This window comes from Scatophagus argus, chromosome 3 (assembly GCF_020382885.2).
Source record: "Scatophagus argus isolate fScaArg1 chromosome 3, fScaArg1.pri, whole genome shotgun sequence".
NCBI classification, from domain to species: Eukaryota; Metazoa; Chordata; class Actinopteri; family Scatophagidae; genus Scatophagus; species Scatophagus argus.
The window spans coordinates 1,975,266-2,000,129 of NC_058495.1; the positions used below are offsets into that span (position 1 = coordinate 1,975,266).

At 40.9% G+C, this 24,864-nt stretch overlaps 2 protein-coding genes across 6 annotated transcripts in view; one reads left to right on the forward strand and one right to left on the reverse strand.

Annotated features, from left to right (window-relative positions):
- Nucleotides 1-24,864, reverse strand: part of LOC124054570 (centromere protein P) — a 100,763-nt gene that overhangs the window by 4,830 nt on the left and 71,069 nt on the right. The window lies entirely within an intron of this gene.
- On the forward strand, nucleotides 45-22,203 carry ecm2 (extracellular matrix protein 2, female organ and adipocyte specific). Its single transcript, XM_046380706.1, has 12 exons — nucleotides 45-274; nucleotides 4,741-4,875; nucleotides 5,185-5,346; nucleotides 8,826-9,014; nucleotides 11,618-12,391; nucleotides 13,130-13,245; nucleotides 13,570-13,705; nucleotides 15,088-15,245; nucleotides 16,536-16,675; nucleotides 17,102-17,214; nucleotides 18,351-18,564; nucleotides 20,365-22,203. The coding sequence occupies exons 2-12, from the start codon at nucleotides 4,743-4,745 to the stop codon at nucleotides 20,531-20,533; spliced, it is 2,304 nt and encodes a 767-aa protein (XP_046236662.1). The 5' UTR covers nucleotides 45-274; nucleotides 4,741-4,742; the 3' UTR covers nucleotides 20,534-22,203.

A 24,864-nucleotide genomic window follows, 5' to 3' on the forward strand; every position in this document is an offset into this window, starting at 1 on the left:
CTCTCTCTCTTTGTCCCAGCTGCAGTACAAATCCTGACTTTCCTCACAGCTCCATTAGCCTGCTCTGCTCTGCACAACTGCTCTGCGTTCTGAGACCCACCGAGAGCGAGACACACACGCACGCACGCACACACGCACAGTTACAGTATCATCATCACACACACACACACACACACACACACACACCTCTGCTGGAGCTCCCGTATTACCAGAGGAGGAGAAGAGAGGGTGGAAGAATTTGGCCTCAAGTCCTGCAACCGCCTTCAAACTGCTGGTAAAGTAGATTTAATGTCTGTCCGTCTGTCTTTCTTCAGCCCCTCCCTCTGTCTGTGTGTCTTGCGATGATTTGTAAACAGCTGTTTCAGTCGCTGTCGGAAATCTTTCTCTCAGATCTAAAAGGAAAGAAAAACAGCTTGTACCCTGAACTAAACTGATAAGCACTCGTTGATTTAAGCGGACCAGAACAGACCTTAAGGAACCAACTGCTTGCACAAAAGAGCCTCTAGTTTGTTCCATAAGGTTTCCTTTAAAGTGTTCACGGAGTAACCCTTTAAAGTTAGTTAAACAGTAGTAATAATCTTTAGTTAAAATGTTGCACAAATGCACAGCAAACAAAGTAGGGATAAAAGTGTTTAGGATTTCCAATGGATAGACTCAGAAAATGTTCTTATGTTTTCATTCATTTTGGGACGTTTCTAGCAAACAGGTTACATCGCTGTCTCTGTCTGACCCTTATGCTCTCAGTCTGTCGTGGAGAGAGTGTGTGCGTGTGTGTGTGTGACCGAGGGCGGCGCTGGGCCACACAAACACACACCTTTGTACATGCTAACGCTGGAGGAGGGCCCTGCTTTGAAGAGTGTGTAAAGAGCAACCATCAAATTGTCCACAGGATACCTCTGACTCTACCTTAAGCACAACAGCACTTCATGGATAAATGAAGAAAATAAACACATATAGAGAAGAGGGTTCTGCGAGCAGGAGAACCAATAAATACATAAATTAGATTTCTGTCAGCGTCAGCCATAGTCAGTCAGTCCCACCAAACCCTACTTCAAACCAGCTGTAAGTTAACTTGAAGTAGAAGAGTTAGAAGAGTTATTTTCACTAGTTTTGGTAGAGTCTTTTGTGTAATTAGCGACCTCTCTTTTGTCAGGAAAGAAAAGTCGTCCTGAGTAATTTAAGATACGCGTACACGTGTACCCAGGCTTTGACGTAGCAGTCCAAGAATATCATGAGAATGTTGAATTAGATTCAAAGTAGAGAACAAATGCGAACATATCTACAACGGACACCCGAATCTGATCCACGCCCACGTCTGTGAGACATGACGAGACTGAGCCCGAGTTCCACTGCCACACATGAGACACAAACCTCACAAACACCTGAAGTTATACGTAACAATATGGCCCCTGTCAGGTAGCTGTCTGTCCGTCTCAGAGGCGCAGAACGCAAACTTCAAGCCCACAGAAATATACTGGTGCACTGCTAAAGTTCCAGGCACTTTGAGAGATCTGGCGGCAATGATGTCAGTCATGACTTGTTAAACATATGTGACATTACATCATAAGGATGACTGGGAAAAACCACGATTGTATCTCAATCTAAAATCAAACCGCGTTCATTTTGCTGATTTCTAAGGGGAAAAAACCGAGCATGGTTAATTTGAGGAAATCAGTCGGGGCGGTCTTTGGATAAGATATTCTCAAAGTGCTCCAGATGGCTGTCCTGTTGGTGTGAGAGCATGCTGGGTGAATGGAGTATTGAAATATCGCGGGGTGCCTTGGACAGGAAGTGCTGTATGGCTCCTAATTAGCAGCTTGGCCGCTCGAACTTTGCCTCAGTGCATGAATGTGGTATGTGTCGTCAAGGGTGTTGAGAGGCCCGAGACCGGAACAGCACTATATAAATGAAAGTCCTTTTAAGAAAGAAACTGCTAAACCGAGAGAGCAAAATGAACGCCTTTGAACTGGTTAGAAAACGTTCAACGCTTCCTTGGCTTTGTAGTTTTGAAACTAATTTTAAGCGACATATTTTCTTTTCAGCGAAAAGAAAAATGATATAATGATGAAATCAATTATGAGGCAATGATGTCAAGCCTTCCTAAGGGTGCAGATTTGCTGCTTGTCTCTCTTTAACATGAATGGAATATGTTGGGTTCTGGACTGCTGGATGAAAACAGGAACCTTGGACAGCGAGGAGCTGTTTTGAACATTTTTTACTTTTTCTGACATTTTCCAGTAAAAATGATACGTTGTGATGAAAGTAACTGTTAGCTGCAACACTGACGTGTTGCGCAGCGGGAGCACAGACACAGTGAGATACAGACCAGCAATACAAATCAATCCAAATGGAAACATGCCACACTCCCACAACTCTTTCCCAATGCACCGTGTTTTATTCACCAAACGTTTTTGACCACGTCGCCTTCATTACAACCATCAGATATTTGAAACACCAATGACAACTACAAATCTGTGGAGTTTAACTTCAGCCACGTGTTTAGCGCGATGGCTTAAAAGGCAGTTTAGGAGCTCCAGTTACGAACAAATACATGTCTCAAGAACTTGGTGGTGTTATACATACAGGCCTTGAGACACTATTGTAACTTCTTCAGCTAATGTCTAAAATATTGAGGGAAGCAAACTAAAACAGCAGAAGAAACGCAGGCTTACACACTGTCTGAGTTCCATTAAACTACACACAAACACAGCCTCCAGGTTATTTTTATCCTCTGCTGTTCCTGCTGGAAGTCTCTCCGTCTGAGCCTGCTCATCCAGAAATTGAACTGCTGGATATTTTCCATCTCCCTCCCCTCCCTCCTGTTACTTTCCTCTGTCTCAGCACTCAGATCTCTCTCACACGGCATTGATTCCTGGTTTCCTATTGGCCGGTGCTGAGCTGAGGTGGGAGGTTCTCGGCGTTAGATGACTGTGTGTTCAGACCTCCAGTCTGTGGAGCTGCAGACTTAAGTTTTGTTTTCATCCAAAAGAAAATGGGAATGCAGACCCACTTACTGTGGCCTGTACATGCGCACTGCTGCTCTGGAAAACTCCAAGAGAGCTGTAGGTTTTCAAACTAATGAATTGATCATTATTTAAAATCATAAAGGGTTTTCATTATCATCAAGTGCTGTTGTAGATTTTAATCTCAGACCACATCTGTCATTTTATCACGCGTAGATAAAACACCTTTCTTCTGTCGTGGCAACATGCAAAGTAGTGTCAACCCCACTCCAGCCCAGAGGGCAGTGGTAATGTGCCCGAAGCTGCTTGGCAACCCCCAAAAAGGCTAGAAGAGAAAAAAGGTCTGTACATTTGTACAATTAGTTACAACAACAAGGTTTAATTAGGTAACCAACAATCTTCCATAACCTATGACACTCATGGATGAATCTGGATGAGTCTGGTTCTGCTCGGTTTCTGCCTGTTAAAAGGAAGTTTTTCCTCGCCACTGTCGCAATATGCTCACTCAGTGTGGGACCTGTTTCTCTCTGATTCTCTTCTTTTTTTGAATGTGTTGTTGACATACCTGTAAAGTGTCTTGAGATAACTGTGTTACGAATTGGCACTTTAAATAAAATCTAATCGAATTGAATCCCCTGGATGGAGAAGAGTTTGGTCATCTTCACTGGGACTCAGTAATGCTTCTTCACCCACACATGATCAGTGTTGTATTTTCATTCAAAATGTAAACAGAATTTGTAATTCTCACAGTACTATGAATACAAATAGGATAGTAGTACTGTAGATATTTGGTATTTGTTAATTTTAGGACTGAAACTGGAGTTGGATTACAGCAAATTTTAATTAAAGTCTGATATCTGCATCATCAACCAATCTGTGCCCAGTTACTACAACCTGATGTGGATCATTTCTTACACATTTCATCGATTGGTGTGGTGAATGTTGCTGCCAGAATTATTTTTGGGCGCTTTGAGGGGGAAGGGGAACAGGTTGTATTTAGTTTTGCGTTTAGCTCTGGTTTGGTCTCCACCAACTTTTAAAAAAAGCTCAATGTTCCTGCTGCAGAGATGGTGAGAACAGCACGTGTTATTGTTATTGAGGCTGAAATAGAGAACAAGTTCAATCTGCTCCATTCAGGGGCAGAATCAGACAGAACAAACTATCAGGTGTGTGAAGGTGTGTGTTAACGATAGATCACTGCTTTAATAATGACAGGACTGCTGTGTATAGACTAGTCATTACAGACACACACACACACAAACACAAGGAACCAGCCATTAGGACCCCAGCACAGTGCTATATGAGGGCAGGCAGCAGCAGTGAGAGCTCTTCTTCTCTGAGAAGCTGCAGGTAAAAAGCTCTATTTTTTTATTTTTTAAATTGGGTCTGTATGTTTCATTCCAGTCATTTTAGCTGCCACGTTCTGTAGTTATTAAGGGTTTAAATTCTTACACTTCAAAGAACTCTGAACAAGAAGAGTCGCTGGAACATATCAATAACGAAAGGAAATGGGAAAAACTATTTTTTCTCAGGATTTTATGCATTTATGGAGATCTGATAGGAAAAAAAGATAGGAGAATGAACTATTTTATATTTTTCTTTTGTCTTTTGTAGCTCTCATTACACAAATAAGATTATATAATGTTTTTGGTAGGACTGAGTATTGAAAGCTATCTGGCTGTCTCTGTTTAAATCACAGCCATCATGATGGCCTCCACAGAGGTAACGGTTTCTGTGAGTCCACTTTAATCTGAGCCTGATCTGTGCTGCTCTGCAGGGATGAGGTGGTGGCTGGTGGTGGCCAGTCTGTGGCTGCTGGTGGCCCTGATTGTCCCGGACACCCAGGCCAGCGACAGACCACGTAACCAGGACGGCGGGACCCGACGGGGGAAGAGGAAGAAGGACGGACACGGTAAGACGGTCGCACGGTCTGCTTCATAAAGGAAAACATGGGCAAATTGTCTTGTTGGCTATCAAGTAGTTCGTTGAGAAGACTGTTATTAGTTTCATTATTGCTGGGTCAAAAATAATCAGATAAGCATTTTATTTATTTTATTTAAACCTGGGACAAGCAAGCTTACATCAAATGCGGAACAAAGTACTTCTGTAAACTGATAACCAGACTGTCCTAAAGTCCAGCGACTCTGGATCACGTTGTCTGTCTGCCTTTAAAAGTTTCTACATAGATGTAAGTGAAAACTGATATGAGCGTGTGTTGCAGGTCAGGGGCGGGCCAGAGCAGGGCGCCAAAGACCTCTGAAGATCAGATTGATTCCTGGTCCCAGCATCCCAGTGGATCATGGAGACAACCAAGAAAAGCCTCTGTTACTGGAGTCCTACAAGAACGTACATGAACTGCACTCCAGCTACAACGTTATCCCAGGTCAGTGACACTAGTAAGAGAGACACAACTGAGTAAAAGTGACATCAACAGCTACGATTTAAATAGTAAATCATAAACCTTCTTCCTCCTCGTCATCAAAGGGCACATGGACCAAACTAACAACTCTAAATAATTTTCTTCCCAAAGATATTTCTCTCAGTTTTAAAGGAAGCTGCTGTATAAGAAACAATACAAACCCATGAATGATCCCATAGCTTACAGCATCAGATGATTTAAACACCTGCTAAAACTGATAACCTAGAATTCATCACAGATTGCATGGCCATTTATATGACTGTCACTGACAGAGTGATGAATCCAGTCGTGTGCTGTTGGTTTTTGTGGTCACATTATTGGATGAGAAGTTGTGTGGCACAAAACCTGTGTGCATAATCTGACTGTGACATGATGTATGTAAGGTATGCGTTAGTGTTTCTACATGGAAAAGAGTGTTATGAATAGCACTACTCTCAAACAGCGCTGCAAAAATGATTATTTTAATTTAGAATTTTAGTAGTTAATCCTGAAGTATATAAAACAGGGAAGATATCCTGCAATGTCCAGTCCAAGATCTTAAAATCTGACTAGCAACCCAAAACCCATATCTTCAATCAACCAGTTCTCATAAGAATTGTGGAGTTGGAACCTTCATACATTAGTCATTAAAAGTGTTTAGAAAAGTTATTCCAGATAATTTTTAACACAGTAATCCACAGTTGTTTCCACTCTTATGCCAAAATAAAATCAGAAAGTGCTGTGCAATGCTATGCATCAAACAAGCTGAATGATCCAACTTCCTGTCAGGACAGTTTTGACAAGGAACAATGAAACTAAAGTGGACATTTTGACATGTTGCACAAAGTGTAAACTAAAATCACTATGTGAAAGTGGATAAGTACCACCAGGACAAGTGTGTTTATGTGCAAATGGAGAGGCATCTTCTGGACTTTATTGTGTTCATAATATATCCCTGATATGTTCAAAAACTGTCCCCCCAAAACCTAATCTAGAAATGAAAAACATACTTTTAAACTTTAAAGTAGGTTTAAACAGTGCACCATCAGGTGCCATGTCTTAACAACAAATTTGAGCAGTTTTCAAAAAGAGTTTAACGAATTCATTTGTCTCAATGTTTGTATGTTTATGTGTAAAACAACATAAAAACCAGCACAGTGTGTCTGTGTGTTTAAAACCTTGAAGTGGTACGTTACATAACAGAGCTTTCTAACCAATAAAATCTTCACATATTTGAATAAAGTCTTTAACTGAATGAAAACAGGACATTTCAATCAAACAGAACGTATGAGAGCAATGAGGGAACAGCTCAGTTCTGAGGCTTTGTCTTGTTCTCATGGTGGAGCTGCCTGTTATTACGGTGCGGCAATTAAATGACGAATCATCACCTTTCTGTGAATGGAAGGGAAAACCATCTGTGGGACAAGACACCATGAGGACAGAGCCTCCAGAGAAAAAGCTCAAGGACAAGTGGAAGCCCTGCACCTTAAAGCAATGCAGTCAGCATTATGTAATTAGACATGAAGGTGGTTGTCTTTTTTTGTTTCTTTTTGAGTAGATTTAAACAATTTCTTTCTTTTGTCTTCGCTGTTGTGTGAGACATGAGAACGTTGTTCTGCGTTCGTACAAGCAAAGAAGACCATCTGTAATGTAACAACAGCCGAACAAATCAGACTGTACTTCACAGAAACTGAAAGTCACAGATGTCAGGACATATAATCATTTTTGTGAATGCTACATGGCACTCCACAGGGTTTTGCACTAGTGCATACAATGTTCAGCTGGGGTTGTGGGTTGTGTCCATAGTGAATAATCAGTGTCAGGTTTATCATTATGGATTTATATTACAAGGTCTCGTTGGGACAGCTAATGGAACGGTTAGCCTGATGCGATTCACGTGCCTGAACACAGAGTTTGCTAGCCTTTTGCAAGCATTAATGTCAAGATCTGAGCAGTTAGACGATAAAAACCAGTATTTCACAGACACAGGACCCCGGGAGGGGCTACGAGCTGAGCTAACGTTAGCCCTGCTCAGCCGGTTCGTGGGTTAGAATTCATCCGGTAAAAAGATATCGCTTCAGTTAAAACGACTGGTATGTAGAAAGTGACGGTGACGGTCATCCACTGCTCATGGAAAACTCTTTGCGCTCATCGTGAAAGTTCATTCTTCATTTGTGAAACAGTAGTTTGATTAAATATTGTGATCTCAAGGTGAACCTATCAGCATTTCTACAGAGCTTCCAACTTTATCTCACAGCTGACAGTTGAAGTTTCCTTCTTGCCTGGATGTTCTGAAGAGGGCCCTAAGAATGACACACCTCCCGCCTAAATCATCATTTAGTGAAAATACCTGTTTTCACCATTCCTTCCAACAGCCTTTACTGCATCTGACTTCAGCTAAATTTAAAAACACCCCCCTACACAAAATTACAATATTCACTTTTAGTTTACATTATTTAATGTCTCAAAGATACTAAAAAGTAATCTGCTTGTTTTGCGGAGCCCACGGTGAAGTTTTCAAATGTTTTGGTTTGCACAACCAACAAGTCAAAACCCAAAGAGCTTACAGCAATATAACATAAACAGAGAACAACCTGTGTTTGCTTGAAAACAACAGATGATCAAAACAACTCACTGTCGGTGAATCAATGAATCAACTAATTGTTTTAGCACTAGTAAAAATATATGAACGTACGTATTAAACAACACACAATAAACGGTGCCAGAGTCGAGTTTGATGGGTTCTGTAACATTTAAACAAAACCCTGCAATTTACTAGACAATGAAGAGAGAAAAGAAAAGCTCTAAAGTATGTGTGCTCCTGCAGAGATGACAGGGTGACAGTCTTACTGCTCCCAGTAAAGAGGACAGAGATAGGAGAGACGGTATTTAAGAGAAATAACCTGAGCCTCTTAACTACCTGTGTTTCTATGGACGTAACCAAGAGCATACCATTAGAAAAGACAGGGCGGACTTAAAATAGACACAAAGAGCCTCTTCCTGCTGTATCATAGTGGTTTACAGTCTTTTCTACTGACTCACTACCAGTCAAAGCCTCGTCCTGTCCCAGATCTGATGTTGAAAGGTGGAGTTACTTCAGAGGGAGGGGTGGAAATACTACAAATCACTGCTTTGCTTGGTTCTGATGATAAAGTACAGACTTCAGATTTGCCTATACAAACACTGCAATTACTGCACCGGGGTCTGTTGTTGTTGCTGCTGCTGCTGACGGGGATGACAAGGGTCAGCATCTTACCGGCACAGGCTACTGGTTAGAACTTGCCCTTTACCAGACCTCTAAACCTTGACTGTCCCAGGCAAATTTTCTCTCAGGACAGCCGTGGCTTATCTTGGAAGCCAAATAGTGAAGATGCAGAAGACACAGTTGCAATGAACACACTTTTACTTTTACTTAACAGACTTCAAACTACTGAGCTGACTTTAATGTGTCTGTGTTGTTTCAGGTAAGCAGGGCCAGTGCGTGTACCAAGGCCTGGCCATGTTCGACCAGGCCGTCTGGTCTCCAGAGCCCTGTGTGACTTGTCTGTGCACGAGAGGACAGGTGGTTTGTGATGAGATCACCTGTCCTAAAATGCACTGCCATTTCCCCTTCGTCCCCATGGGGGAGTGTTGCCCCGTCTGCATGGAGCCAGGTAGAAACACAACATGTGGCAATGCCATGGTGCAACATCAAGAGGCAACAGAGATGAATGATGCTTCAGACAGTTTTTCCATCATACATGACATGGAGGAATATATATATTTCATACAACATAACCACAAGTTGTTCTGATTACACTTCAGCGTCACTACTGAGATGTGGGACATGGCAACATCCAGCTTTCCAACAGGAGCAGGATGTGCTATTCTTAACTTCATCATTAACCATGATTAAGAATGCACAATTTTATATTTTTACGCAATCAAAGCATTTTGGGCATGTTTATATTTTATTAACTAATTGGTGGAATTCTTGAGTGGAGTCTTGAATTGAATTTCCAGCTGATATTGTATTCTCAGCGGAATCCTATTTGGATTTTATGCAAAATGCAGTTTATATAAGTTAGACTTAGACTTAAATGGCTCACTCATTCCCTGGAATAAATGAAAAGAAAGAGCTGCCATCTCTAAAGCCTCAACATGTTGCTTCCTGTTTCCATCATGGCTTTAAAAAAATGTGTTGGGCACATTTTGGGTCAGATCAACACACATGTTGTGAACATTTAATATCACCTCTGTATGTTGGGAGATAGGACATGTTATTTTTAACATGTCCCACTCACTGTCAATTCAATCTCATCAAAATTGAGATTAAATTTAGATTGTACATGTGAATCTACAAAGATGTATAGACAAGTTTCTGCACAGCTGTACTGCAGAAAAGAAAACAGAGTAAGTGCAAGTTTGTGGACGCCACAAACTGCACAAATGACAATTGTAAAAGGTGAAAATTGCTCAGCATCTCAAGAAGGAAACCCCCATGTTAGCTCAGAGTGGATAATAGCTATTAGCATCTAGTAAACTACCACTTAATTAAAACCCGTGGCTCTGACCTTGGATGTTAGCGATAGACAGGCTGTACAAAAACAGGTGAAGAAGTAACACCTGTTTTATAGTCAGACAGCTCATACTGTTCATCTGGGTTTATGGCTGTGTAGCGGCCGAGTGTGACTATTTGTCATTGTTTAATGTTTCAGTGTGGGACTTGCCGACACAGCTAGCAGAGTGCAAATTTAATCCTAAAAACAATGTTACTGGTTACAAGCAAAAATAGCATGTAAATACTAAATGATGGTAACATTGTGCCAATGAGATTATTACCTCTATGTTGTGGTGGCTTTGTTAACTGTAATCAGGAAACCTGTCTATACACCTTCTGTGACATTATGGGAAAAAATACAATATCATAGCTGACAGAAACTAACTCATTGCTCACAGTCATGCACTGCACAGTCATTACGTGCATGTATGGAGGTGAAGCAGGAGAAATCCTCTCAAAGTCATTTGCTTTACCACTTACTGTTGAATGTCGATGAATATGAGCACCAACCTGAGAGCAATAACCATATCAACATGTACAGTGTGTATCTATACACCATAAACTGTGTATGCGGTGTCTGCTATATGTGTGACCTAAATTGTAGGAACTGTAAGGAAAAAAACACTAAAAGCTGTTTTATAATCAGAAGAAAAATGTTTGGTAAGCTCAGAAAAAAGTGTTTGGAGACATCTTCCCCAAAAGGATTCAGCCTGAGGCCCGTGTCCGCACCGTGTTTTGTTCTAGCAGGAAAAAGTGATGGCAGGGTGCTGGGCAGCACTCAGATTACGCTCATGTCAGTTTTGACTGACATTAGCTTGTTAACTGACTTCCACAGCGGGACAAGCACAACACTCACCAGCAACTGTCAGTGTCCAGCCAATCTGACAAATTGGTTTTTCTGTTTCTGTTATGGAGCTCAGGATAGACCGACATGGCTATTTTACATTTTCTTGGTTGGCTCCACCCCATCAAATATATGATTGGTTGCTTCCTAAACAGCTACAATGACAATATCAGTGCCTCAATGTTCAGAAATTTGCTTTGATGGCTGTTCCACCTGTTGGGAAATCAACTAATCACAGCTTTGTATGCGGGAAGAATGACAAAAAGTTCAGCAAACCAATTACAATGGCAATCAACAATGCATGCCTATAAGCCTTTACATTACAACATTTTACGGCAACAAGAGACAGCCAGGCTTTTTCATGTAATATCTGCTTGTCCCTGCTGGGATGTAGTTTAATGACTATAAAACAGCATTAACTGTTAGACAAGTGAGCTAAGCTTGGTCTAAATTCAGTCAGATAAGCATCACATTTAGATTCAGTACAATCTGGCACCAAAATGGGCAAACCTGACCGGTCATACACGTTCAGTTCCATGGGATCTGGTCCAGACTGGTCTACAGCAGCAGTCTGCTCTGTAGCTACAACAAGCTGGTCTTGTACATGTCTGTCTACAGCACTAACACACAGCCGTCTCTGTCTGTCCACCTCCTGTCCAACTATCGTTCTGTCTAATTGTCTGTCCTCACCAACTTCCATCCTGTATCATTCTCTTTCAGTTTTCTTCTTTGTGTTCCTTTTACTTTTCATTTCTTCTTTTCTTCCTTCTTTCTATACTGTCATCTTTGTCTTTCCTCATGACTACCCCCTGCCCTCTACCACCTCCTGCCTTCCGGTTGGCTGCCCCCCCGCCACCCTACACCCACCCTAGAACCTGACAGCCTTGACCTTTCTGGTGACTCCTCAGTTCCCAACGACCCCGACAACTCTGTGACTCCACTGACCCAGGAAGAGATCCAGCGAATACTCTGGCGGGAGGAAGAGGAGCATCGCGAGGAGGAAAAACGTCTGAGGAAGAAGGATGAGGCGAGGAAAAAGAGAAGAAAGCAGAGGAAGGAGCAGGCAGAGAGACAAAGAAAAATTGTGGAGGAGAGGAGGAAAAAAGAGGAGGAGGCATTGAGACTGCAGCTGGAGAAAGAGGAGGAGGAGTGGAGGAGGCAAATGGAGGAGATGGAGAGGCAGAGACAGGAGGAGGAAGACAGAAGGAGGAGGAAGGAAGTAGAAGAAAGGGAGAAGGAAAGGAAGCTAGAGGAGGAAAGGAGGAGGCAGGAGGAGATGTTGAGGGAAGAACTATTGGCTTTGGTGGAGGAGGAGGACCAGCAGCAGGAGGAGGAAGAAGTGTGGCTGAGAGGTGATGTGTTTCAGATGCCCCCAAAAGAACCTGAAGAACCCGAGGAACCAGACCTCCTCCCTGCTCCAATCCCAAGACCACCTTCTGTGACGGAAGATGAACTGAATGTGGAAGCAGAACTGGAGGAGGCAGAAGTGGAGGAGCAGGGGGAGGAGAGGGAGGTAGCCATAGTGGACAGAAGAGGCCTTCCTCCAGGCTGTGACATTTCTGATGTCACTGTGACATGTGACAATGCCAAACTCATCTACTTTCCTCCTCTGGCCATACCTGAGCTCAAATCTCTCAGTCTGGAGGGTAAGTCAACACCAAGACGAGAAAGGACGTAATTAGAACCAGACAGAACTCCACGCACTGCATCTTTAAAATCACTCACTTCACAACCACTTCGACACATATGTCAACAGTGTGAGGGTCAGTTTCAAAATTTGTAACTATTCTTGCACATGTTATTTTTTTATTAGCTACTTCCTTCAAATACTGGAGGTCTTAATTCTGAAGCATGGAGTTACTTAAAGACTAAGTCTGGCATTATTTGCTGTTCATGTAGAAAACCTCATGAACAGCAAATAAGCAGTTTTTCTATCTGTGGAAATTTACCCTGTTGGTTGCTAACCCATGTGTTCCTACTGAAGATGTTCCACATAACTTTTGTCTTCTGTGGTTCTTGCATCAGTACAATATCACTCAACATTATGACTGATGTTTTGCCTCTGATACACCTTTCCCCTGGCTATGTGAACTGTATTAACCTCAGCACACTCCAGTACATCTGCAGCGCAGACCAAAGTAAAGATTTGTTACATTTGCAGTTTTGCAAATTCAAGCGTTTCATCAACCAGAATGAAAAAAATATACTGGAACCTAATCCTGCAGGAACAAATGATGCAAATAAATAAAACACAAACAAGCTGAGAAACACTGTCACTTGTTATAAAACGCATGTGAAGAAAAGAGGAACACACTGCAGTCACAGAAAATCTGACAAATTTCATGCTGTCAGTGTTAACTAACTGAAGCTCTTCTGACCTGCAGGCAACAATATCAGCAGCATCCCAGCTGAAGCCTTCAATGGCATCCCCAACCTGGAATGGATTAACCTGAAGAAAAATAAACTCACCTCTGCTGGCATTGATGCTAAAGCCTTCAAAGTAAGACATTAATGCCAGCTTTTTTATGCAACCAGCCATCACTCAATTCTAATGTTTCTTTGGAGGCTTTAAGAAACTCTGATGATGATTTTAGTGACCAATTGCCTCCACAGACAAAACCTGTAAGTCAGCTGCGTGTTATATCTAACGTAACACAGCTGGTGAGAATTTATGTAATACAATGGTGCACGTTTTCTCAAAGACTGATAGATGTCACATACAACAACAAGATTAATAAAGAAAACTGCAGGAATCATCGAGCGCTCTCTAAACTGAATCTGAAAGTGAATTTAAACAGACAGAATACCTCTATGTGTGTGTCAGGGTCTGAAGATGCTAAGGCGTCTATACTTGGATGGAAACCTTCTAGAGGCTGCGCCCTCTGACCTTCCCCCTACCCTGCAGGAGCTGAAGATCAGTGAGAACAGACTGAGAGGAATCTATAAAAACAGCTTCCAAGGTACTGCTACAGTATCCCATAATGCACCTCAACACTGCTCAGCTTTAATATCACAAAATACTCAGAATACTATGACCACCTACACAGTTCATAGACTCAGCACATAATCTGGGTGGACTGTCTGAACTGTGAAAGTACTGTCTGTTATATCATTGCAAACATCAAAATGGTGTTGTATTGTGTTGTATTATAATGTATTGTGTCTTTCTGTAGGACATCCTGTTTGGTCAAATGCACAGCATGCACATATTAGACAAAAAACATGAGGGGGTTTCATTTAGTATGGCCAGCAAACTGAGATAACGTTAAGTAGCTGGGCTGTCACAGTTGTAATTTCCGCCCGTATAGTTACCATGTGCCAGATAAAATTTTCACCTCTTAGAGCTAAAGAGCTAAATCATTAATAATGCAGCCAACAGGCCTAATTATAACCATTGTTTTTAAGAGTTGAAAACTGCACTTGTTCGGTTAGGATATTTATACACAATCAACAGAATGTTTTTCCCTGGAAAGAAACTTGTGGCAGCACTACTTTGGGTGCTGCTCGGATTGTACACCTCACAGTTTAACCAGTAGTTCTATCAGTTTTTACTTTGACATTTGAAGGGTTTGAAAACAAAATGTAAGTTTGTAATGTAATGTATTGAGCTTTTCCATCCATCCATTTTCTATACCGCTTATCCGTCAGGGTCGCGGGGGAGCTGGAGCCTATCCCAGCTGACTACGGGCGAGAGGCGGGGTTCACCCTGGACTGGTCGCCAGGGCTTACACACAGACAGACAACCACACACTCTCACACTCACACCTAGGGGCAATTTAGAGTAGCCAATTAACCTAATGTGCATGTTTTTGGTATTGTGGGAGGAAGCCGGAGTACCCGGAGAAAACCCACGCAGGCACAGGGAGAACATGCAAACTCCACATAGAAGGGCCCAGACCGGGATTCGAACCTGGAACCCTCTTGCTATGAGGCGACAGTGCTAACCACTGCACCACCGTGCTGCCCTGTATTGAGCTTTTTATTTAAGCAAAAAACAAACCTTCAACATGAACTTTTACCTTGTTTGTCACTGATTATTAGGTTTTTTTCTAATCTTTGCAAGTGCAGAATCATTTTTTTTTGCCTCAAAATTCACTTTCCTTCTGCCTGGAACTGACTGGCGATGTAAATTATGCTACACTTTTCTTCTGTCCCCACGGTATCTACACTGCTCTTACCATTGACTATGTGCAGGGAGTCTTGCGTTTTGGACTAACTTTTTGAACCTAATGTTTAAAAGTAATGTTACAATGAAATGAAAACTTTTTTTGACAAATATCTTGCTGCAAAGACAAATTTCAAGTTCAGGACCGGTGATGTTTCCGAACCTTCTTTCTTTAAGATCTGAGCAGCCTGGTGATTCTGGAGCTGGAGGGAAATCTGTTGAGTGAGGGAAACGTAGATCCTCTGGCCTTCGCTCCCCTCATCCAGCTCTCCTACCTCCGCCTGGGCAGAAACCACTTCCGCACTATACCACAGGGCCTTCCCAAGTCACTGCTGGTATGAGTTAACTGCTATACGTCTCTGGCTCTTACCTCTTCATTCCCTGCACTAGGATGCCTCACATTGCCAAAATTTTGACTTCAGTCATAAAAGTTTAAAACACGCTTGCTTGCGTGCTCTAACGGGTTCAAAAACCAACTGTTGCATTGGTCTGGTGGTGTCACTGGAAAAACTGACATAGGCAAAACTAGTTGTCATGTCTCAATCCTCAAGGGTTCCATAAATTGAAAGAACCTCCTCTCATTCTGTCATAAGACATTTTGTTTACTGTTTACTGATTCTGAGCACATAAATCTGGACAACAATAGGCAGAAATAAGAAATAACACTTAAGGGTTTTTAAAAAAAAAATCCATACTGTTTTGAATTAAGGGGGAATGTTGGGCTCTCTGTATTACAATTTAATTAAAGAGTTTGGTCTAGACCTGCTCTAATTGGAAAGTGTCATGACATAACTTTTGTTGTGAATTGGCGCTATATAAATAAACTGAATTGAATTAAATCCATCAGTGAAATTATCGGGGACCTTTGAGCATCTGGCAGCAGTCATTCAGTCAGAAATTTACATTTGCTGATGCATCAATATCTTCTTTTTGGTTCTGATGTTTAAGATTTGTCCAGTGAGTAAACTACTTCTACCTGATTGAAGCCAGTCCACCCAACTTGTAATTATGGCCTGTGGTTAACCACAAACACTGCAGATTACCAGCAACATGCGCACTGTAAACTGACCTCGAAAACCAACTTCATGTAATGACATTAGAGACTTTCTGCACACTCCCTGCATATCCAAAAAGCATACCTTTTGTTGTCATTAGTCATGGTGATCAGGATCTACTCTGGGATTCCGGGATTTATCAGACCCTTTCACCTTTGTATAACCAAGGGTGTTTTCTGATCACGATTTAAGGATGAGTAACACCCAGAATGTGTCAGTCTCACTGCACTGCCAGTTTTAATAACGACAGGCAGAAAAAAAGAAGAATTTACCGTAGTTTTGGGGAGGATTATGCACTTATAAGCTGAAACAGTCCAGCAAACCACAGACTTGTCTGCCAAAATTCCTGATCCAAAAGCACTCAGTTAACAAAGCTGTATAATGACAAAATACCCTCATTACCGGTTTCATTGAAGATTATAAAACATATGACATTATGGAATCCCACCATGACTCTGACGCTAAATTCCAGATACTGTAAACGAGTTTCCACCTATTAAAACATTTTCCTATCCTACCATGATGATGCAAAACATCTGGCTTGTTCTTTCTACTTTTTCTGGTGTTCAGGAGCTGTACTTGGAGAACAACCTGATTGAGGAAATCTCAGAAACAGTTTTCAATCAGACTCAAAACCTGAACGTGGTTTCTCTGAGACACAACAGGCTGGATGAGACCAGGATCGCCCCAATGGCATGGATCAACCACAGGTCTGAAAAAGAAATCTGTCACTACAACTCATGATTTTCCATGGTCACCAGACTAGACTGTACTAATCATGGTGACTGTCACCAATACAGATATTTTTCATTTCATGACCATTCCTTCATACACAGTTTCCATCAATCCATTTCTATGGATGTAATGGTCACAGGCATTAGTTATTGTTTGGCATGGACCAAATTTTCAAACATAGAGGACGAGAGGGTGCTTTAATAGACCGTATTCACAGGGCAGCCATTCTCCTCTCCTATCCTGATGTGTCATCATGCGTTTCAAAATGTTAAGGAACACCGTTTTTGGCACTATGTCAACAGATTCACACGGGATGGTATGTCATTTTTCTTCTTCTTTCAGCTCTCATGAAGGACAGTCACTCATGTTCTCATTTCCGTTCCAATCTCTCTCCTCTGCAGAAATCTAGAATCAATTGACCTTTCACATAATCAGCTTTACTTGGTTCCATCCTACCTACCAAGATCTCTGGTCCACCTAGTGTTGGTGGGAAACAACATAGAAAGGATACCTGGTAGGTGGTCAGCGTTGAAACAGGTGATGAAAGGCAAATTGTGTAGATTGCAACATAGAACTTCAAGTGTTCATGTTCTCTGGTTCTGCTTTGGTTTCCAATGTTCTCCGTCTGCTTTGGGGATGGGCTTTAGGACGAATTTGGGTACTGCTTAGTAAGTGATGCTAAACCCAAGTTAGGTGTTGGCTACGGCGCTGTGGTTGATGCTACATCACAGGAAGGGTAATTACAACAAACACGACAGGAACATCTGGTTGACTGCTGCATTGTACAGAGCAGAACAAACAATACCAAAGAACTACAAAGCAAATAACATCTCTAGTTTGTTAGTAGGAGAAAAGGTTATTCAGTGAAAGAAATTGGGAAATGCGTCTGTGTTCACACTGCAGGCAAAAGTGGCCAAATCTGATTTATTTCCTCATATGTGATTCAGGTCATTTTTTTGCATGACAGTGTGAACAGCACAAATCACATGGAGTCTGATGTTATTAATTGTGATTTGGACCATGTTATATGTGGGCCTAGACATGCAGCCATGCTGATTGTGACAGACTGTCCCCACATCAAAACAATCCAAGCAATTACTGCCCCATTATCTTGTTAATTATGACTGTATACTGTCATACCAATAACACTTGCATGCTGTTCAGAGGTTTGCTTGCTGTAAACGTGGACTCATAGTAAAAATCTGTTCATACTGATGTCAGAAACAGGTCACATATAGAGATGAATATGAACAAATCAAGGAGAAAAGATCAGATTGGGGGAACCCCCCCCCCCCCACTAAATTCCAACCACAGTGTGATTGTAGTCTGGATACAGTCAAACAGTTCTGAAAAAAATATAAATATCAAACAAGATTATAGGAAAATAAAAGATAACAATTTATGCAACGGTGCAAATCAAGAAACCACAAAGTGGGCTGACACCATGGACACTGGTTTGAGCAACTGAGTGGCTTGTGCCAGTCCCAGGGGGACCTGGATTCTCTGTGTGCTATTTTTTAAATCTCATATTCATGTAAATGTGAAGGAAAACGAGAAACTATATTGGCTCCACCATCATTGTTCCACATTTATGACATTTTTTAGACACAAAAATGAATCAGTAATGAAAATAATCCAAAATTTCCACAGGTTATGTTTTTGCCCACATGGACCCTGGTTTAGAGTACCTTTACCTTTCCTACAACAAACTGGATGGAGAGGGAGTTGAACCAGAGTCATTTTTTGGCTCATACAACTCCATGGTGGAACTTTGTTTGGATCACAACCAGCTCATCACTGTGCCATCTGGCATCAATGAGATGACCAACTTACACTTCCTCAGACTCAACAACAACAAGATCAGGTATGAAGTTACCATCTACAAATGTGATTTTACAATTACTTCCTGAGGACATAGTGCTCTTTTTCCCGGATTTCTGAGATTTTTTGTCATAAATGAAGTTTGATTTTAAAACAGAACGATGAATAATTTAACCATAAAATGACTGACTCTTTGCAACTTATTTGATAATGTGGTAATATGTTGTAGTAAAGAAAGCATGATTTGAACCTGACTGAATCATTTGATCCTGTTTTCCCTTAGTGGTACCAATTTTATTTGGCACAGGTGGTTTCATGGGAGTGTATGGCCATCTTAGGACCTGAGACAATATTGTGTGGTGTGGCAGAGAATATGCAACACATGCAGCTACTTTTGGAGTCATTATTTCAGTACAAACAATAGTTCACAGTACATGCAAACACACCATCAAACACATAGGAAAAATCCTAGCTCCCTACACGTATTTGTTTTTGATGATAATTCCTGGGAAACATCAGAATCTCAGTCTGTCTCAAACATATTTCATCCATCCATTTTCCGAATTGCATATCCTTTTCAGGGTTACAGGGATTGATTGGCACTGTGAAGGTCGTGAGCCCATCAAAGTGTTCCATAACTCAAGGATGATTCCAAACTTATCAAAGCTTCAGGTCTATTTTCACTACTTTCAATAGTTATGATAACATTGTAAGAAAAAAGAGGTGTCATATGCCTTACAGATTGTAAAGACCTTTGAAAAAAAAAAAAAAATCTGATTAGTAATTATGAGTCTTTTAAGTGCAGGCTTGAAAAAAATAAAAATAAAAAATTGACTTTGCTGTCACTTTAAGTAGCAGGCCAATGGAAAACAGAAAAACCAAATGATTACAAACAGAGCTCGTTGGGGGGGGCTCTAAATTCACTACAGTCCTGTAAGACCAGCAACAAAGAGTCCCACAACAGAGTCTGACCAGACGACTGACTCATTCATCACAGCCTGCAAGACAAACTTCACTGGATGGAGAGTTGTCTTGACGACAAGGCACAAAACAAGCTGATACATATTTCCACCTGAGAGTCACTGATACATATTTCCACCTGAGAGTCAGTATTCACTCACAGGTCTGTGCATGAAACACACAGCTTTCTAGGCTGGAGAAATTCCATCTTCACTGGCAAGAAGGATGTCACAAAGAATAAAGCTGAGAGCAAAATAAATTAGGTTTATCCAAAATTAAAAGACAAATTTTGTTGAAACACATAAAAAAAACACAAAATGTGTTTTATGTGTTATATTTGAACAAACTCTTAACATCTTGGCAGCAATCGATGAATCAAAGGCTCTGCCAAAATAAATGCCAAAATAATTAAAAAATTAAAACATCCAATGTGTGACTGTTACCTGGCTGTGTACCTACATATCTGCCTTGTTAATGTGCACTCTGTCTGTGCCTTCACTGTGCAAGACAGGTCTTCCATGAGACTAGGCTGTGGCACCTTAGACATGCGGCAGACTCTCCAGAATGGATGTCTATTGGATGTCTAATGTGCTTGAACAGCTCAGAGCTAAAGAATGACTGTTACTGCAGCAGCAGTGAGCAGTAGCTGACGGGTCAACAAGCCAAACTCTACGTCTTTCCAGCTTTTCTTTGTTTTATGTAATGGTATACTGAATAGATCTGAACAGATTTGGATTTTGGACTATTGTGCCAGCCATTTTCTACAGCTTTCTGAGATTTCACATAGCAAAGGATTAACTGATTATTTGAAAAACAAAAAAAAAATAAATCTTAGACCTAATGAAAACCATATCTAACTGCATCCTAATACTGTTTTTTCTAGGAGTATATCTGACGAAAGCATCTGTGACCCAAACCACGACGGAGACGCCACTCTGGTGGCCCTGAGGCTGGAAAACAACTATATTGACCCCCAGAAGATCTCACCAACAGCCTTTTCCTGTGTACGCTCCTCCTCCAGTGTGATCCTAAAACCCCAGAAAACCAAGTGATCTAAGCTCACTCAAAACAAACAACTAAAAGACACTTCTTTAAACCAACAGAAAGAAGGGGGCAAATATTTTGGTTTTTATTGTGTGACAAGAAACCTAACATAAATTTTCCCTAACTAGCTGCCTCTGATGCTGTATGCCATTGAAATTACACTCAAACAATACATAAAAGGCTTTCATGTCTGTTCACTGCAAGTGAACATGGGATGAGAATGAATTTAACTGTGAAAACACAGTTATTGCTGATGTAATCTGCCTTGCTGGAAGGTAGCATCCTGTCATATCCTGGGACCAAACCCTTACAAGCTGTATAAAAGTAAGATTTTCTTCTGCTCAAGTTCTACTACACTCTTTTAGATCTGTTAAGTCTTGCACTATTGCCTGGCCGAACTTAAACTGGTAAGAAGGTGACAGAACACATTCAGACTTCAAAGTCAAACACATCTGTCAGATTTAATAAAGCCTAAAATGGAAAGAATTCCTGCAACATACACAGCAAAATGAAAACCCTAATAAAGAAATGGAAAGAATTCTATGAAGAAAAAAACCACAAGCCCAACACATATTTTTAACAACCTGACATCCTTATGTTCCACTTCCCAACTCTGTGTCATCCAGTGCCTCCTTTCACTCTGACACTCTGGAAAGGACTGTTAGTAGAGGGAGAGATCACGTGTGACACATCATTTGAGCTTCAGTGTAGTTGAGCTTCAGTGTAGTTGCCAGATCTTTTTTGACACAAGCAGTTAATGAGTTTCACTGTGTGACTTCCGTTTTGATTTACACTACAGTGGCAGATGTTATCTATTGATGGCTCTAAAACAAACATGATAAGGCCACATTGCATTTTAACTATATTATACAGTAATTCATTTTACTTTGTGATATAAAGTGATGATGGGTCATGCACATACTTCCACAACTGGAGTTACAGTCACGTACCATTGATTTTGCCTTGTTTCATACTGAATATGAGTTTATTTCCACAAAGAGTTCATAGAGCTTCATTCACTGTGGGGACTGTGGTTAGCAGAGGGTTTGCAATGGAGTTTCATGGAGATGAGCATAACTATGTGGACTTTGTGGTCTGAGAAAACAATTCCTGGGAGAACCCTTGAACAAATGCCTTTAACCTTAACGTCTCTTCAAGAACTCTCCTCAAGCAGAACAGAATTGAGATGTGGGAGGAACTACTGGCTCCAGATGTCTTTTCTTACTCTAAATTCCCAGTTCAAAGTTGCCTTTTAATGATGTTCTCAATGTTCTTCAACATAGAAACATGTAACCACATTATAGGTGTATGTTTATGCCTCAAATATGAGCCTGTGTAACTGTAGCGTAATGCATTAATAAGTCAACATCAGCCCTGACAGTCAATGACAAAAGGTTTCTGCAGCTTGGTAAATCATTCTTGGCCAGAGATGTATAGTAAATGCTCTTACAGTACTTATAGATTGCACTGTTGCTTTATACAGCACTGACTGGCACAGCTTACCCCAAAAGGTTTAATTTACAGTTAAGACTTTTTTTTCATGTATTTGAACACTTTGCTTTTGGCTGGCCAAACCCTAATAAATTATAGCACAAAATATCTACCTAATGTGTGACCAATCATAAAGTTTAACAAAATGTTATGACACAAAATTTCAATAAATATCACTATGTTCCCATTACTGCCTAATTGATGAAGTCTCGTCTACAACCTTTCGTAGAATATGTTAGCAAGTAGCATTTTCAAGCAAGATAAAAGCATAATTGTGACAAGAACAGCGCTGGTAGCCAAGTTCATTTTGTTTCAAATGCAACTTAAAATGTCCTTGCAGCCACAACGGTCTGCAAGAGGTCCCCGTGACTTGAATTTCATCATGTGCCTCCTTTGCAGATGACTGGGACATATCTGTGACATACTCTATATGTGCTCGTTCTTGTTGTCTCAACAACATTGTTTCTCCCCTGTATTTATTACTTAGAAACAGGTAAAAAGTGAGTTTAAGGACAATCTGTCTAAGTTCTTTAAGTTTCATAAAGCAGAAAAAAGTTTTGCCAGAAACATTTTTCGATGTTTCTTGACATTTGTTATTGTGTCTGTGAAAATAATGTTTTTCCTCCCAGGATCAGGATCTTGTCTGTTGGTATAATACTCATTTTGGCTGGAATTCTGAAAACTGCTGTCACTGAACACAACACCAGACCTGTGATACAGAAGTCTGGAACCAGGTTACATAAGCCTCATGTTCCCATCTGGAACACTGTACAACATCTGGAGTTTCAGATGCTTGTTGACAAAGAATAGAGATATTCAACCTGTGAAGTTTGGTTTATTCCACTGCATTCCCTGATCCCCTTCACTGTCAGCACTTCCAGTACGTGGAGGAGTACATTCATTTACTCTCCTGTTATCAAATTAACGCCTCATGTCTCAGGGGGAGGTGGCGCTATAATCACTATTAAAGAGTCATGATAAAATGTGGTGGCGATCTTTGAATCACGTGTCAACTACCCTCATGCAATACACATTCAGTGGGAAGCTGTAATTACCATAGGTGGAAGCCAACTTTATCATAATATTTTCCTCTGAAAGCCTGAGGTTTAGGATGATTTACTTCAGTAGCAGACAGATTGAAAAGAACAGAAAAGCTAAAATGTGAAGACAACAAAAACCCTCAGCTCCTCCTTTGGTAAGACAAATTGGAAATATTAGTCAATTTCACACAGGCCTAAAAGCAGAAAAGCAATAAAAACGATAATCAGTAATGTCTACTCAGTTTCTAGATGCTGGCAGCCATCATCTTGTCATACTTAAGCCGGAAAACTTTCTTCCAATGAGCCGAAGCTCAGAGATCAAAGGTTTTCCTGTAGAAAAGAGAAAATTCTTCTCATCTGCCAACATGAACAGCTGCTGCATTCATCAGTCCCACAAAACAAACACATGAAGGAACAATCATAAGTCACATTAGCTCTTCAATATCCCTCAGGATATTGAACTTAGCTGACATTTCATCAGGCACAAAAAATTAGTGTAAGGATGAGCAGAATATGTTAGTTAAAATCATGGTTCACCAACTTCAGTTGAAAGTTATTGTCTGCTTCCTCAATGTATATTTTCTGAGAAAGAAGTCAGACAGCCAGTACAGAAAATGCAAAAAGAGGTACTATGCTTTGCAAGAAACCTCTGATCATAACATTCACGGTGTCTGTCAAACAATACCAGGAAAGCTGGATGCAGGAATGGACCCAGGATTAACTTAAATTCACCGCTATGACACAATGTCCAATCTTCTATTTAGTTGACTTAGATGACATTACTACTGCACCAATACTGTGAGTCACAGTTAGCCCAAGCTTCCCAGTACTCACAGAATCAGATCTTATGCTCAGTATCTATAATTGTCAGATATGTTAAAAAAAAAAAAAAAAAGGTCTCCTATCAGCATTGTTATTGACCTCAAAAATTCCTGCATCAGGTAGACTCATGGTGAGGTGAGGTCATGGTGAAGTCTGAGGATGATGAACACTGGTCCGTTGTGCAGCCTGACTGGGTAAGTAACATGCGGAGTTGTGACCCTGTGACAGCTCAATGTAAATGTTTCCTGGCAACAAGATGTTCCAATGGTACTAAAGCAACAGTGGCAACTGAGGCACCTCCTTGGCACCATTGCCCTGCCAGTTGCCCTGATGAGTCACAGTTTTAAAGGCTCAGCTGGACGAAATTCTTGTTAGCATAAGAACACAACAAGCTCCACCTGGTCCAGAGCCATGAAGACGACTGATGGGATGGAAAGTATGACATCCTGAGACATCCTGACCGCCTCCCATCAGGAACGCAAACCATCTCCCATCAGGAAATAATCTCTAACATTTAATTTGCAGTTTCAATACTGTAATTCCAACAATTACGCCATAGATTTTTTCACCGCCACAAACCAGTTTCCCTCTTTGGACTATTAAAGCTACTGAATTAAATCTTTCTGTGGTAGACCAGTCAGCTGAGAAGCATGAGGTTTTTATACACACAATCCCCCTGAAGAGAAGATGATGGCATGACAAACGTCCAGCTCGAGACAAAAGTTCACCATTTCTAAGTCTGCGTTTGTACTTTTTGGACAGATAGAAAAACAAAATACCATAAAGCTATAGTGACATTAAGGGAAGCATCACACAATTAGATTTGCTGTTAGGCTTGTGCTGAACAAAGCCTGTGTATTCTCATAGTGCACAAAACAGAAGAAAATACTCACGCAGGTTTACATCAGGGTCTAATCAGAACCTGCAATGTTTGTGAAAACAGTATGCTTTAATCCTAAAATCTGGCTCATACAGAGTATTGTTTC

Excerpts from the sequence above, each read along its gene's own strand:
- ecm2 (XM_046380706.1), top strand. The coding sequence starts at position 4,743 with ATGAGGTGGTGGCTGGTGGTGGCCAGTCTGTGGCTGCTGGTGGCCCTG. Across the intron at positions 13,246-13,569 it reads TTGATGCTAAAGCCTTCAAA|GGTCTGAAGATGCTAAGGCG; the intron begins GTAAGACATTAA and ends TGTGTGTGTCAG. Across the intron at positions 17,215-18,350 it reads CAACATAGAAAGGATACCTG|GTTATGTTTTTGCCCACATG; the intron begins GTAGGTGGTCAG and ends AAATTTCCACAG.